Below are 16,370 nucleotides of genomic sequence, written 5' to 3' on the forward strand. Positions count from 1 at the left end.
GCCGGTGAGAACATGATAGTCAATGGCGAGCGCTATCGTATCATGCTAATCGATTAGTTGATGGATGAACTGTTGCTCATTTGAAATTTTAATTAAAATCGGTCCGTAAGGCCTCCAAGTTTTCTAATTTCTGGTCACTTATGGCACGGAATATTTATGTGAACGCACCTTAACTCAGTATTAGTACAAATATGTATGCGTGTTAACGAAACCCAACAAAAACAACAAACAATCTTACGAAAGTCCGTCTTGACAACGTTGCTTTGGCCAGCAATATAATATATGCATTTCTTCGCGTCAGAAGGCAAATTAGCCAAATCAACCAAAGCACACCCAGCTTGAACAGGGGCGAATGTAACAAACACGCACTAATACATACATATATATAAATTTGTATATATAAAATATGTGTGCCGATTGAGCACACGATTGTGCCAATATTAAAGAAAAAAGTTAATTTGTTATTAATATTCTTTTATTATTGCATGAAATAAACGAGCAGCAAGTCTTGTGGTACCACACGACATTTGGCGCAAAATAAAGCAAATGGATGTGAAAAGTGGCAAAAACAAAATGAAATTCCTAACCGATTTGCGTCACAGCAAACAACTACAAATAAGGGCAGTGTGAAAATATAAAAGCTTTGAATTGCTTGAGGATCGTTAACACTTACATTGCAAGCAGCGAACGGAAGAAGAGGCCACTACATAGTCAATGACAAAATTGCAAAAAATTAAGTTTTTCTTTACAACGCGTAGAAAACAGGCTAAGATCATGAAGTACTTCACCGCCTTTCTCTGCCTAAGTAATTATTTTTTCTGTTTTTTGCAATTATTTTAATTTTTTAATTATTTTAATTTTTTATAAAAAATATATATTTTTTAAATTATTTTTTATTTTTTTTTAATCTTCTCTTTTTATTTTTTTTAATTATTTTAATTTTTTAATTATTTTAATTTTTTAAATTAATTTAAAATGTATTATTTTTTTTAATTAATTAAGTGTTTTTAATTCGTTTAAATTATTTTTTAAATTTATAATTATTAATTTTAACAAATTTTTAAACTTTAATAAACCCTCTCTACCGTTATAATTTGCAGCGCTCTTTCACATCACCGTCACCAAAACAACCAGCTGGGCGCTTGTTAGCAATCAACACCAGCAGCAGCAGCATGGTCAACAACAACAACAGCAACAACATTACTATGATGATGATTTTCCTTACGATAAGCAGCGCAGCGCACAGTGGAAGTCAGCAAACGGTAAAGCACGCTGTATCGACTGTCACAACACGAAGAAGTGAACAGCATTCACATTGCCACTAAAAATTTGTTGTTGGTTTTGAAAAAGAAAAAAGAAAAGAATATTTTTTCTGCATACGAAAAAATCATTTAGTTTTCAAAAGAAAAAAAAAAAACAAAAAATTATACGCGCTATGTGATCATTTGCCTGCGGTAATATGCAGGTCAGCGATATTTTTCCTTATCGCATGAGATAAAATATTGCATGCGACTTTTTCCGTGGAAAGAAAAAAGCGGTGTTGGTGCTAAAGTGAACGGAGTGAAATAATTACATTTTTTATAATAATTAAGTTTATTTAAAAAAAATGTCATGCTACAATTTTTTTATATTTATATCACGCAATATTTTTAAGTATTAATTTTTTTTAATACAGTTTTATTGAATTGTAAATATATATATAATAGATATACTGCAAGCATACTTATTTATTAATAATATATATAATTTTTAAAGCTGTGCATTTTGAAATTTTTTATCAAGAACTTTTGACCCTAGTTTTGACCTTGATCACAAACTATAGAACTTTGCACGAGATTACCAATTCACAGTTCAGTTGCTTAATTAGCGAGGAGACTACCAACTTAAAATATTCCATTGTATTCTGATTTTAAAATTGAAGCTTAAAGCCCTTCGAGAATTCTTCCAATCAATAGACACCACAGTTCAACGAATTTTATGTTTATTTGATCTTAACGCAGTTGCCTTTCTTTCAGTTATCTTCAATATAGTTATCTTCAAATTTATGGATATTTTGAAGGCCAGTTTTAGACCCCAGTTCCGCAAAGCAACTGGTGATACGATTGAGAAGAATTCCATATTGTATTTCTTTAGTGTGAATGAGCTCGGTGGATTTTTAGCGAGCCTTTCTTGTCCTCCATCTTTTTTGTACCCCAAACATGACATTGTAAGTATGTAACAAAGGGGTCGGCAAAAATTTCTCTTAGCTAAATAGTCCGCGCGGGTGTCGACTGGGCAAAGGATGTCTTCTTAAAATTCAAGATCTCAAGCTGGCTCCTGTCGGAGTCGTTACAATGCAGGCAAACGACTCCTAGCGAAACTGAGGTATTTTCTCAATTAGCCCCTTATGATGGAAGGCTTTATATGCATCCTCAGAAGTATGTAGGTGAGGTGGGTTATACAACGGCCATTAGTAATGACGTACCTGGCAGTAGGTATAAAAAGCTAGGAGTAGAGACCCCCGAATTAAAAACTCAACATGGACACTCGACCGCAGGGTGGGGCTAAAATATCGAGAAGATTGCAGGAAATATCTAGAACAGGGCATCGTGGAAACAATGGAATATCTCTTGTGCACTTATCCCGCATTGGCAAAACTACGCTGCAAGCACCAAATGTCTCCACGGCATACACTGGAGAAGGTATCGATAGTCCCGCAGAGTCTGTTAAAATTCGTGTTAAGCGCGGGTTATTGGCCTACCAGGATAACCTACCCCCATCTTATCTCAAAGAGAAAATCAGCTAAAAAATATAGTTTTTATATATCTTCTTCTTCGTCTTCTTCTTCGTCATGATGAGCTGGGTCCATTTTGTCATGACCGTTCAAAATCAAGTTCTTGCGGTGAAAACCTTTTTCATTTTACAAGCTATCTTCACGAAATTTGGCATAGATATTACCCAAGACAACACTGTAATATCCGAAAAACTACTACTCCGGACTACTTCAATAAAGGGATAGTATTTTTGTACCTCCTTATGTTATAAGAACTGCATCTGTGAAAGGTTTTATTGCTTCGATGTAGTCTTTTTTCGTTTATTCCTTCGATATCTGTACTATGCATTAAGATTTGATTGATTCTGTCCTATGTATTATTCATTACGATATTATGCTGTTCCAGAGAATAAGTTTAATTTCTACGGCTGTTCTATATAAGGATCTTTTTGACACCGGTAAAACAATGGCTAATTGAAAGACTACAACTATAGAGGACTAACCTTGCTGAGCCAGAGATCTCCTCAGATCTCCTACGATTCAGCTCCATTCATAAGCATCTTGCGACTGTCTACGCGGTAGTAGTTGATCAGCTCTAATCAAGATTACATGAGATTCAATTAGTAGTAAGATTCATATACAAATAATAGTGATACCATTACCACTGCCGATAAAATCGCTCAAAATGCCAAAGATCTCTATCATTTATGATGCGAACCATTATGATTATGGGAATGTATGATCACGTAGAATGCGGAGCTAAAATGGAGTAAGATTATTGGAGAAACAACTCTGACCCACCTTACTAAGTTCAACTTTGAAGGGCCTTCTATAAACGCCACTTTGGATTTGTTGCATAACAACGTGTTCAATATTGCGGCAATATCTTGCTCCTCAATTTTTGATATTCTTGGATTTCACAACATTTACTGAGTTTAGAAATCTGCTACATTAAAGGTTTGTATTAACTTTTGCTTCCAACAATATTATTAGTATCATTAGTACTTTCGAGAGAAATGTTCTGCCGAAGATTTATGTTTCTTCGCGCCTTGCCAACGGCAAATACCGCAGTCGATGGAACGGTGAGCTGTACGAGACATACAACGACATTGAAATAGTTCAGCGCATTAAGAAACAGCGACTACGCTGGATAGGTCATGTCGGAAAGCAGAGGTAGAGGAAGACCTCCGATAAAAGTAATAACAAAATTTAAATTTTTGAATTTTTTATAATCGAAATTTTACTATTTACATAATATATTTGATTCAAGAATCTTCTTCCCGAACATTATATATATATATTTATCAAAATAAGTAAAAAAAGGTTTACTGGTTTTTTTCCGGCGAAACCACTATTCTATCTTCAGATCTTGCGAGCTGCAACGCTTGAGCCAATGCATAACACAACGCTCTCTCGGCGTTGTCGTGAAACCCAAATCCGGACGCTGGCATATGTAGGTCTCCATCGCACATTGATTTGCGAATTCGTGATAACACTCGCCATTGAATGCACAAACCGGGTTCAAATCTAATTTGGTGCACTGTATATCGCAATTGACTGCCGTTGTTTCCGTCTTCACTTCCCCAGCGAGAGCATTGACCTCCGTTACGGTGGCAGTTACAGGTGCTGCGTTCACAGCACGCGCCTTACGCATATGTGACAAGTCGGACATTTTGGGACCACGCACATCCGTATTTGGCAACGGTGGCACCGGCGTGACCTTGGTCAGTTGTGTGCGGACTTTTCCATCGAAAGGCACAGCACCTGCAGACTGACCGTTTACCACTATGTGCGAAGTTGACATCACATGTCGTTTTAAACCACTAGTTGTAGCTTTATTGAAGGGCAAAACTGCGTCCAATGGAAGCTCAGTGGTGCTGCTAGTGGGTACTGTCGGGCTGCGCGGTATACGCGGTGCAAAAGGTACATGCGAGACCTCAGCTGGTAATATTGAACCGTAACCGAATAGCGGTATGATTGGTACAGATTCGGTTGTGGGTAGTATTGTAGGTTTACTGGTAGTTACGGAAGTGGAAGGCGTTGCGACAGTAGGTGCTGCATTTGGTGATGTTGTCATGGCTACCAACGGTGTGTCAGTAGTTATGGTGACACCTTCCGCCAACTCGATGACTGTAGTCGTTTCAGCGTTTGTACTTGTCTCGGTTACATCAGGTACTGTTGTGGTATCGATTGAGTTAGTTGTGGCGCTTACTTCCACAGCTTGACGTCGCTTACGTTCCGGCACGGTAACATACATGAGTTGTTGCAAATTAATTGGACGTGGAAATCTTCTGGCTTTCGGCTGTTGATTAACTGAGTATTGTAGATCCCAACCACGTTCACGCGTTGTTTCGGCTTGTGGGCCGCGTGCAACCAAACCCTGCACATCGAAGCCTTCCGGGTTTAGACCCTGGGAAGCCAAGTATTGTTCAATTATTTGTTGTCTGAGGAAGGCATCTGCGTAGTGCGGCACTTTAACCTTAACTTTCTTAACGGCAGGCGCATTGACTACACCTAGACCGGGCACATGCACTTGTCCTTGCAATGCATGCGGCAAAATCAATCTGTATTCGTCATCATCATCAGTTTCACGCTCCTGCGAATCCGAGTCATATTGTTGGCCACTGCGCGCATTGCCACGTCTTTCCTGTTTACTTTCATCTTCTTCGTCGCTGGATGCAGAGTCCGATTGCTTCGCGGAATCTTCGCGGCGTCGCGCTGCACCAACAACATCTTGCCTATATGGCGGCCAGTGATAGTCTTCGGCGCTGTAATCGTAGACGGGACGTCTGCTATCCAAACTCACGCCACGCCCTAGCTTCACTTCTTCATGATCCAACGGCGTTAAATACACTTCATAGTCATTCGGTTTAGACTCAAATGCAGGACGATTATATACGGGTCCTTGACGTTGTTGTGGCAGTAATATTTGATATTTCTCTCCATCGGCGTCGGTGACTACATACGGCACTCGTACTGCTTGCACGCCAAGCAGCGCTGCGGCGACAAATATGCAAGGAAAGAAAGTAAATAATTTTATTAGCTTTTCACAAGTTATCACACCCTGTAACAGACCTGCGGCAAATATCACAAGCAATTTCATTGTCTTTTCATCAGCACGTTCGTTTCCTCAATGCGCGCACTCGCTTCAAATTCGGGGTTTTATATAGAATTTAAATGTACAGCCATTTGCTGAGTCAGCTAATTATTCGTATTGAGTGAGTTACTTATTTTTAGCCCTTTTTGTGGCTAACGTATTTCGTATATTCACTCGTAAATTCGAATTTCAATTTGAAGGTGTGTGCATCTGACAAAATTTGAAATCGGCGTCATAAGCCTTACTCGCACATACATATGTGCATACTAGAGTGGGTCTGCGGATTATTCTGAAGAACTTTGCCGAAGCCAACGATTTTAAGGCGAAGTTTAAAAAAACTGTGTGTAAGAGTTGTGTGCGAGATATGTATGTGATATAGTTAGTCCTTTTGAGCGATCCCGACAAGTAATCAATAGCCAGCTCCTTCTCTCTCTGGTCTTCCTCGTCCTCTGCTTTCTGGCAGGTACTGCGTTGAATACTTTCTGAGCTGAAGCATTTTCATCCATACGGACGACATGACATGGCCAGCGTATGGCGCGATCTCTTAATTCGCAGAACTATTTCCCTGTCGTCATATTTCTCGTACAGTTCATCGTTCCGTTTTTCTCAAAATCAGGTTTTGTTATCGTCCATGCCTCGGCATCATATACCAGAACGAAGATGATGAGTGACTTGTAAAGTTTGGTCTTTTTTCGTCGGGAGAAAACCTTACTGCTCAATTACCTACTCCTTCCGAAGTAACACTTGCTGGCACGAGCTATTCCGCGTCCATTCCATTTCGAGGCTGATATTGTTACTGACGGCTGTTTTTTTTTTTTGATGCCAGAAAATATTTCGACTTGCCCACGTTCACTACCAGACCCATTAAATTGCTTACGGATAACTCAAAAACTGGCAAAAAACATTGTTTGATGTCGAAAAAACTTGGGCTTAAAACACCGCTGGCTCGAAACCACTTTTAGACCAATAGTCTCTTAGGCAAACTTAGTCAGTCTGACTAATATATACAATATTTCCCGCATACGAGACTTTTCCCTTTTTTCGGCTCCTTATAAATCGTTCCGCCTTAAGGTACATACACATGTATTTTGTCGAATTTTGTTTTCGCTCTCATAATTTTAATACTTGTTTCATTATCCTGCCGGTTTAATATATTTATTCGTGCACACACGCACACATACACATACATTTACTAAGGTGCGTGTTTGCTTTATTTAAATTTTTAATTTCCATTTCTTGTCTTATTATTTAGCACCCTTTCTTCATACAACGGTGAAGAAATGTTTAAGTATTTGTAGTTGCCACTGCAAAATACTGCGCAGCCGGTCTCTCGAGTTTATTTATACTTATGGGTCCTTACTTGTATTTTTGTACAACATTCCGCGTTAGCAACTGATTGTAGTTTATTATGCTGTTAACACAGTATAACATTTATTTACCAATATGCCAATAATTTTTGAGAAACGCACTCCAAACACGGCCAAGAAAGACAGGCAGTGTTTTCGTCATGGAAATATCTTGAAATGAAATCAAATTTTTAGCCATCCACGGCCTGTTAACGCTATAATTATTTAAAGAAGTATTTCTGTCGTGCCGCAAAAACGTTGACAATATTTTAAGATCCCTGTAGAGATTGGTTTACGGGTTATCAATGGAATCCGTTTTTTATTCGCCAACACTGTCAAGTTGTCATAGGTTCAAACAATATATTGGGCTAAGGTTTTCTATAGCTACAACAAAAACGTAAATGAATTTAATTAAAAGTTTCGAATGAAATTTCATGCGCACTTTATAGAGGTAAAATAATAAATGCTGAGGCTTAAAGGGGAGCTTTAGTAGTGACAGTGAAATAAATCACCTAGCGTATAAATAAATAAATGTTTATGTTGTAAAAAAACTTCGAGCGAAAATATTGGCTTGTCTTGCTTTGATTTAGTCAAAAAATATTATATGTATTTTCGCTACCGTAATCTCTTTCCTTCAAAAGATTTATGGTCCTTTGCGCGTTGGCCACGGCGAATATAGCATTCGATGGAACGATGAGCTGTACGAGATATACGACGACATTGACATAGTTCAGCGAATTAAAAGATAGCGGCTACGCTGGCTAGGTCATGTTGTCCGGATGGACGAAATACTCCAGCTCTGAAAGTATTCGACACAGTACCCGCCGGGGGAAGCAGAGGAAGAGGAAGACCTTCACTCCGTTGGAAGGACGAAGTGTAGAAGGACCTGGCTTCACTTGGAATATCTAATCGGCGCCACGTAGCGAAAAGAAGAAACGACTGGCGCGCTGTTGTTAACTCGGCTATAATCGCGTAAGCGGTGTCTACGCCAATCAAGAAGAAGAAGAATCTCTTTCCTTAGTTCATAATAAAGTCATCGAAACGACATGACACTACTTGCTGATATTTTAGCCTGCGCAAAATTTAGTCTTTGCTATTCCAAAAATGTGCCCATCTGCGATTAACTCTTATTTATAGTCTCCGAAACCAAAATATTGTTCGGCTGTTCCAAATAGTAGAGGTATTTTTCCATAGCCTTTTTTGACAGATCACGCGTAAATCGTGTCAAGATGCCATGTTATTTTTGTTCAGTATTATTTGGAATTTCATCATGGATAGAGTTATACTTGCACAATGTTTTCAAATCGTTCAGCTTTATTATAAAAATGTATGTACCGTATTATATGTGTATTTCGCGCGCTTTGCTCAACATATGGTCAATATAATCGGCCTACTGAGCATACTGTGCACAACACCATTGCCCGTCTTGAGCACTTATTCATTCAGCATTCACTATCGGATAATATTCGACCGATTAGATCACGTTCAGCATGCAGAGAGAATATAGCCGTAGCTGCGAGTGAACATAAAGATCGTGGAGAGTCGTTCGCAACAACACGGCCTGACGTATGGAACGATTTGGCGCAAACATCCCACGATTTGAAGGCAGATTTTGGCTGGCTGTATGGGTATGTAAATAAGCAACATTGCCGCATTCGTTGGAGGGAGACCAACCTGCAGAGATTTAAGAGCCACTATTTCTTCCAGAAAAAGCATCATTTGAGATAGTTTGTGAATCGATGGAATAATGCGTTCATATTTCTTCAAAAATGATGTTGGTCAGAACGTAACCGAATATTTAATGCCTTAATTGAAGATAGTGATATCGGCGATATTTGGTTACAACAAGACGACGCTAGATCCCACACATTGCATCAATAAATGCATTTTTAAGAGAACACTTCGGTGAATAGATAATTTCATGTTTTGGGCCGATTGCTTGGCCAGCAAGATCCTGTGATATCACAAAGTTAGACTTTTTGCTGTGGTAATATGTAAAGTCTAAGGTCTATGCGGACAATCCCGCTACGATTCAGGCCTTGGAGCAAAACAGTTTGTCAGTTACCAGTCTAAATGCCCGAACGAGCCATCGAAAATTGGACTCAACGGAAGGGCCATCTGAGACGTGGCCTCGACCAATATTTGAAAGAGATAATCGGCAGAAAGTAAATGTCAAGGAATGTTTTTTCGAATGATAATAAACATTCCCCATTAAATTTGAAGTTTCTTCTTTAAAAAACTAGCGAACCTCGAAATGGATTTTCATAAAAGGGCTATTGAAAAAGTACTGCTCCTTGGATCACCCGTTATAATGGCTATATTTTATGCATATCATGAATTGACAACCTTTCAAAGCAGAACCTCTGGTTATGGTAAAAGAATTTATATAGTTTGCGAAAATAATTTCTACAGATGTGAAAGGAAAAACGTCGAAACTTGATCTCGTAAAATTAAGTAAATTAATAAAGTCATGCAAAAAGTCGGAAGTTCAAACTAATTTACAATATTTTAGAGTAGGCACGGCAGGGAATATCCTTTTAGGTGTGTCAAACCTAATATTAACTTTTTACAATCATAGTGAATATCAACGGGAAAACGGTCTTGAAGCCATTATAAAATGAGATAGCACTTCTAGGTGATTTTTCTCAATGTGTCCACATGAGATTAAAAATTATTTATATAATATTTTAATTAGTGTCAAATCAATTGGAGCATTATATTCGAAATCCTTGCAGTATACCATTTCACAATGTTTTGTAACCCCGTGCCAACAGCAGACTGACATATTTCCTATCATATTTCTGAGCAAATGAAAACCTTTATGTTTACGAATCAATTTATTAAATTTTAAGACAGTTTATTTACATAAAAATGTATATATTTTACAAAGTTTTTTAAAATATTTTATCGATGCCTGCTCGAATGCTGGCTTTTTAAATTTCTTACAAAAGCTTTAAGAAAGAACGAAATGCTGATTTATTGTTTTGACACAGCTACGGGAGGAACCACGACGGGTGCCTTGGTTACGCTTACTACATCTGACACTACCGGCACTGCTGGGAGAGTTGATACCTGTGGAACGGCCTGCCTATCCACTGCCAACACGGCAGGTACATCTGGTGTAATTGGTAGCGTTGTCTCTTTGCCGCCTTCAACGGGATTAACAGCAACGGTTAGTGAATCAACAGCAGCCGCAACACTACTGGCTGTTGCGCCCTTAGCAGCCACTTGACGTTGTGGACGTGGCACGGCATCCGTAGGCTTGGGTTGTGTGCCTAAGCTTTGCAGGTTGATGCCTCTTGCCGCCAACGTTTGCGTGATAATTTGCTGCTTGATTTCAGGCGTGACGTAGCGTGGCACTTTCACCTTGACCGCTTGCACCACTGGCTGATTGATGACACCAACACCCGGCAAGTTGAGCGGATTTTTAGCGGGCAACAGAATGCTGTACTCCTCCTCACTGGATTCCAACGAACCCGTTAATGTTATCTGTGGCAAAATTGCAGCTTGTACACATACGCAGGCTGCAATTTGGAATTTGCAAAAAGAATTTTTATATTAACCCAAGTGCGAAGTGGTCATAAGCGTTAATTTTACTCACCTGCGGCGAAAATCACTAGATACTTCATGTTGTTATCTTAAGGCTTTGCTCGTAAATGTCGCTGATCCTCAATGTAAGTGCTTTTATATGGCAGACATTACAAATTGGACGCACCTTAAGTCGCTGTTTGCGCTAAAAATACTCTGAAATTGACCATTGTTTTACTTTGAAATAAACTGGTCTGCAATAAGGCGCGCTCGCTGCAATTAGCCGCTCTTTACGGGCATAACAATAGTCTGTGTGACTTATTAATAATACAATAACATTTCTTAACTTCGCTTATCTGAAGTTATCTAGATCTTTCTTTCTCTTAAATGCATACCCAAAACACTTACAAAAATTCTTAGTTGTATCTTAACCCTTCCCCGAACACTTGCTTTACAAAATGTTATTTTATTGGTTACTCGAATCATCTGAATGACGTCATTATGCATGCGTGTGCCAGGTTTCGTTTGAATTTGATTTATTGTTGTTTTATGAATACTTATTTCTTATTAAACTTAAATATATAAATTTACATATAATTTTTAGTATCAAACGTTTAATTGCGTAATTATTATACATATATATTTCAGCTTATTTGAATCAATTCACTTTTATTTTAATTGATAGGCTGTTTGTAAGCGGAGATTTAAGCCACAGCGTTCTCTCTTAGGTCATCAATAAACATATTCTGATCCACGATTAGCCTTAAGTACACATCACTCAACTACTCGCTGATTTTAAGCAAAGTTTTGAATTTTTTTTTGTTTTTACTTGATATAGCCCAAGTTTACCACGAAGTTTGTAGCGCGTGGAAGGAAACATTGGAGATCCTGAGAAACCATAGCTCAGTTTTGGAGATATCGATCTAAAACTTTGAACATATAATTTCCTTTCTAAGCAGCTGCTTATTTTTTGGAAAAACCGATATCAGACCTCTATGCCATATATCAGCCATACAAAGTTACCTATTAAACTAGCCAATGGCAGTAGACGGCTATCTTTCCGACCTTTCTCGCTCCCTCACTGCACTGAACCTAACAATCTCCGCCTCTAAACCCACAGCTAACATATTCACTAACCGGACGAAGAAGTACAGCCATTGCAGTCGATGGTGTTAGAATTCTGACTATCAAGTTAGAGTTAGGTTTTATGTGTGACATTCAACAGCCTGTGCTCCTTCACTCCACACAAGATTACGATTGTTGCCAAAAAACAGAGCCGCAACACAATCCTCAGGCCGCTAGCCAGCACCACATGGGGAAAAGGCGAAGAAACGTTATTGGCAACTTATAACATAATCGGCCGGCAGGACTACAAAGGGATGCCTCTTGATGTCTCCCATCGAACATCTACACAGTGAGGTCCACATGCACCCAGTTAAGAAACGAAATGAGCTCCTCTCCAAGCAGTTTATGCTGAGGTGTTTTCGTAGAAACCATCCGTGTAATCATCTACTTGAAACGAAACCACCTCCTGGGTGCATCAAATCGTTATTCCTCAACTATGAACGCAACTAACTTCAAATATGTCTTGACTGTCATTCACAGTAGACCATAAGCACATTCAACGACTCCCTCTTAGTGACAAACATACTTGGAGTCAAACCAAAACCCATTGCAGGCGAGGAGCTCATGTTGCCGCGAGGGTGTCCCTTGCACGGGTTCGCTCGGGATATTGTAGCAGGTTAAACTCTTACTTATCCAAATTAACATTGACATATCAAAAATATGTGTGCAACGAGTCCTCGCATGACACTAACCACCTCTTTGCATGCCGAGCCTAACCCTACATATCTGACATCTCTCTCTCTCTATGGTCCGACCACGTCGAAACACCACGTTTCCTGGGCCTACTATTAGATAACCTCGATGACAACTTATGGAAGATAAGGTTGGAAGGTATTTTCAGGTTATTCTTCGGTCCAAATGCGGCAATCTTGTTTATTTACATACCTATTGAAACAGAAATGGGCCTCATCGCTGAACAAAAAATTTTGCTCGAAAAAGTCGGATCTTGTTGGAGCTTTTCAAATGCTCATAGAGCGAAGCGATGTCGCTTGGGAAGGTCGAACGGCTTCAGTTCTTGCACAAGCTGTATTTTGTACGCTTTGAATTGAAGATCTCGACGTAAAATCCGCCAAGTGGTTCCAAACGTCAGTCCAAGTTGCTGCGAACGGCGCCGAATCGACTTCCCACTATTCCTATTCCGTTGAAATGAAAATTGCAACTAAGTAGTTAACTAAAATATTGAAAGATAAATATATTAAGCAAATAGAAATGGATATCAAAGAAAACGATAATTTTTATTGAAAGGTACTTTTTATTAAAAAAATTTAGAATACACAATATTTTTTTCCGGTTTCAAAAGGAAACTATGCTGACTTAGAGCCATATCTAACGTGTCGCTTTGCGTCCCTTACAATATCATTGGTACAACTGGGATGACTGGCGCCTCAGGTACAACTGGAGCGGCTAATCCTGCTGGTGCCACCGTTGTTATCTCCTGCACACCACCGATTATGCCACTTTCCACTACGCTACCCTTATTTACTGCAGCTGTAGCCAGCACCTCTCGTTGTGGCCGTACACCGGTAGTTGGTGCGACATTGTTTAAGCCGCCTTGTGGCGGCTGTGTGTGTAGAGTCAAACCGCGCGCAGCTAGGGTCTGCGTGATAATATGCTGCTTGAGTTCTGTGCTAACATAGCGTGGCACCTTCACTTTAACCGCTTGTAAAAGGGGGTGATTGTAGACACCAACGCCCGGTAAGCTCAGTGGTGGTTGATTATTAGCCGTCACGAGTACCTGATACTCCTCCTCGCTGGATTCGGATGAACCATCATAGAATCCGTATGGAATATGATAGGCTTGAACGCAAAGCAGAGCTGTAAAGGAATTGTATTATATACTATATAAAAGTAATATCCGTGAATGTGTTGGACTTACATGCTGCGAAAAGTACGAGAAACTTCATGTTGCACGGTAAAGGTTTGATTCAATTATGCGTCTTATCCTGTGGGTGTCGCACTTTATATAAAAGTTTGTGAGTTGAACTTTGAGAAACTTAAAAATATTGATTAATGATTAATTTATCGGCTGTTGTCTTGCTCAAAGTCCAATTTGTTACTCATCTTCGATACATCATGTGATATTTACCACACCCTCAGCACGGCAGATTCTCCAGATTGACAGTGTTTATGTTTTTGCGGTTCTTGCACGTCAATTGATTGGCTTATCTTGGTACTTTTTTATATTTGCACACCTTTCATCTGTTCGGTGAGTGTATTTATATAACGGTATGTACAAAAAATCCAAGCTTTAAATACTATATTATCGAACTGATCACGGCGCTTAATTTATTAGTTTGTTTAAAGCGTTTCTTGAAAGACACAGAATTGCTTCCTTTGTTCAATACTTATACTTTGAACAGTGTATATGAAGCTTGCTGCGAAGTTGTCTAACATACGGAACAAAGCAACGGAGACAAGGAAAACGGGCAAGATCGGTGGCCAAGGGAGAGCAAATGCAGATGGCCGGCGAAACTAATGAAAGATATAGATCTGACACAATAAGCAACGCAGCAAGGACGAACCAGTAGACGCAGCAAACTATACCTCTTTAAGGGCCGATGATGAGGAGGAAGAACGGTGGACATTAAGAAATAAACTTTGAGAAACCAATACAGACAATGTAGGAGCAAAAACGACAATCAACGCCGAGAATTGACAGAAAATTACCACGTGTATGGAGTATGTACTACGCATTAATAAAACGGACCTAGACGCAAGCTCTCGGGCACCGCAAAATTTAGATCAATAGAAGATGAGCTCAACAACTTGATGTTGGCTACAAAGCCAAAGGTATCCCTGTACTCAGGCGGAGTTAAAACTGTCTTGCATTAGGCGCATCCTGGGAACTTTGTTCTGAAAGAATAAGAGAAAGCGGTGCAGGAGCAAGGGAAAATATCCATGATAGAAGGGGAGAGTAGTTTAGTGGATACACCACCCACGTAGGATAATGATCCCGAAAAGCATTTTAACCCTAAAAAAAAAATTTAAATTTAAAATTTCGAAAAATAACCTTTCGAAATAGTTGTTTCTATAATTCAGCATTTAGAACTTAGGTTTTGCAGAGGTATATCGGAATTCGTACTGGAAATATACTATTCCAAGACCTGTAAAGCACACCTTTTCGACTCTCAAAAATAGCTGATGATCCTTTTTCTCAGGTTCCTTAAAAATTATGCGGAAAGTTTTAAGGTTTTACTAAAGATCAAACGTGTAGATATATATAATACGATCTACAAAACGTCGTGTTTTACTTAAAGGAAACTTCGTTTTCGTTTCAAAGATAATGGATCACATGGAATTCTCTGAAACAATGATGACGATGAAATGATATCGGTACAAACTACTAAGGGACTGGAATAGGAGAGTGAATCATTTACACCAAAGTTATTTTCTCGAAACGAACGACTAAGAATAATAGTAAAATAGTTTTCTGGATCTGCAAGAGTAGTGTTAGAGTTAAAGAACATTTCTGGACTTAGTATAGAAAAGCTGAAAGGTGGAATATTAGATACAGAAATTACTGCAGAAGAATAGTACTAAGATTATTGAGATCGTTAGATGATGGCAAATTTCTTTCATTTTCTTTTCTTTTCATTTTCTTTTAATTATTTTGCGAATAATTCTTTACGAGAGGGAGAGCGCTAGTTAGTCAACAGTCGTAGCTCTATTCTATCTGTAGCGAGCTGGAAGTTATGTAAGTCAAGGCATGTTAAGGTTTCTCTATGTCTCGAGCTGTGATTACTGTTGCTATTTCTTTCAGTAACCGATTATATGTATGATTCGTTTGGCATTTCAAGTTTTAGTATTCCGTCCATTGTGCTGCTTTTGACGGAACTTCTATTTGTCGGGATCTCTCTCTAATCTGGCGCATAAGTTTTCCGTTACTAAGATATGTAGCTTCGCACCACAACATTGAGGTAGTCGGTAGTTCTAATTTTTCTTCTAAAACGTCGATCATCTACGACCACCTAGCGCTATTAAAGGCCTTTCGAACGTCTAAGGTCGCCGACAGAACTATTCGCTGATATTTGAGGCATCTACGCTGTGCAACTTCTAAACTTTCAGTGACGCTTCGGATAGCGCCTAGAGTTCTACCTTTCTGGATCTAAAACCATGGTGTCAGGGGGATAGTCCGCCAGCTTCGTTGATAGCGGCTTTTAGTCTAAGTTTAAGTAGCTTTTCATAGAGCTTTCCCGCTGTGTCGAGCATGCATAGTCGGCGGCATGCTGATGTGCTTACAAGGTTCAACGCTTTGCATATAAAATCCTTCAAAGTAGTAGTCGAATTATTAACCAGCTAACAAAAACTAAAACGACAATCTTCAAATTTTTTTGTAAATATTTTTATGCATATTTTTTATTGTTTTTTTTTTTTTATTTAAAAAATGTTAAAGCTAATTTTTTTTACAAATATTAGTGTGTTTTTATATTAGTTACTTAAATATAAATACATAGTTGGGTATTATTTAACATTAATTTCAACATATGTGTATAATTTTGTTTCAACGGCTTAGGAGGGACTT

At 38.8% G+C, this 16,370-nt stretch overlaps 3 protein-coding genes across 3 annotated transcripts; all 3 read right to left on the reverse strand.

The window, feature by feature from the left end:
• Positions 1-4,064: 4,064 nt before the first annotated feature.
• LOC108977758 lies at positions 4,065-5,890 on the reverse strand. Its single transcript, XM_018947622.1, has 2 exons — positions 5,828-5,890; positions 4,065-5,749 (listed from the first exon to the last, which is right to left on the reverse strand). Exons 1-2 carry the CDS (start codon positions 5,853-5,855, stop codon positions 4,104-4,106), a joined length of 1,674 nt encoding a protein of 557 aa, XP_018803167.1. The 5' UTR covers positions 5,856-5,890; the 3' UTR covers positions 4,065-4,103.
• Positions 5,891-10,113: 4,223 nt separating this feature from the next.
• Positions 10,114-10,844, reverse strand: LOC108977759. The gene is made up of 2 exons (XM_018947623.1): positions 10,797-10,844; positions 10,114-10,719 (listed from the first exon to the last, which is right to left on the reverse strand). The coding sequence occupies exons 1-2, from the start codon at positions 10,822-10,824 to the stop codon at positions 10,172-10,174; spliced, it is 576 nt and encodes a 191-aa protein (XP_018803168.1). The 5' UTR covers positions 10,825-10,844; the 3' UTR covers positions 10,114-10,171.
• Positions 10,845-13,141: 2,297 nt separating this feature from the next.
• Positions 13,142-13,765, reverse strand: LOC108977760. Its single transcript, XM_018947625.1, has 2 exons — positions 13,725-13,765; positions 13,142-13,663 (listed from the first exon to the last, which is right to left on the reverse strand). The coding sequence occupies exons 1-2, from the start codon at positions 13,750-13,752 to the stop codon at positions 13,197-13,199; spliced, it is 495 nt and encodes a 164-aa protein (XP_018803170.1). The 5' UTR covers positions 13,753-13,765; the 3' UTR covers positions 13,142-13,196.
• Between the last annotated feature and the right edge of the window lie 2,605 nt (positions 13,766-16,370).

The sequence above is a fragment of the Bactrocera latifrons genome, unplaced genomic scaffold (assembly GCF_001853355.1).
Source record: "Bactrocera latifrons isolate USDA-ARS-PBARC rearing strain unplaced genomic scaffold, ASM185335v1 scaffold_95, whole genome shotgun sequence".
Lineage (NCBI taxonomy): Eukaryota > Metazoa > Arthropoda > Insecta > Diptera > Tephritidae > Bactrocera > Bactrocera latifrons.

Bases quoted from the DNA above. Each gene is read 5' to 3' on its own strand.
- LOC108977758 (XM_018947622.1), bottom strand. From the start codon at position 5,855: ATGAAATTGCTTGTGATATTTGCCGCAG. The intron at 5,750-5,827 runs GTCTGTTACAGG...TTGTCGCCGCAG, and splicing joins GCTTGTGATATTTGCCGCAG to CGCTGCTTGGCGTGCAAGCA.
- LOC108977759 (XM_018947623.1), bottom strand. From the start codon at position 10,824: ATGAAGTATCTAGTGATTTTCGCCGCAG. The intron at 10,720-10,796 runs GTGAGTAAAATT...TCCAAATTGCAG, and splicing joins TCTAGTGATTTTCGCCGCAG to CCTGCGTATGTGTACAAGCT.
- LOC108977760 (XM_018947625.1), bottom strand. From the start codon at position 13,752: ATGAAGTTTCTCGTACTTTTCGCAGCAT. The intron at 13,664-13,724 runs GTAAGTCCAACA...ATTCCTTTACAG, and splicing joins TCTCGTACTTTTCGCAGCAT to CTCTGCTTTGCGTTCAAGCC.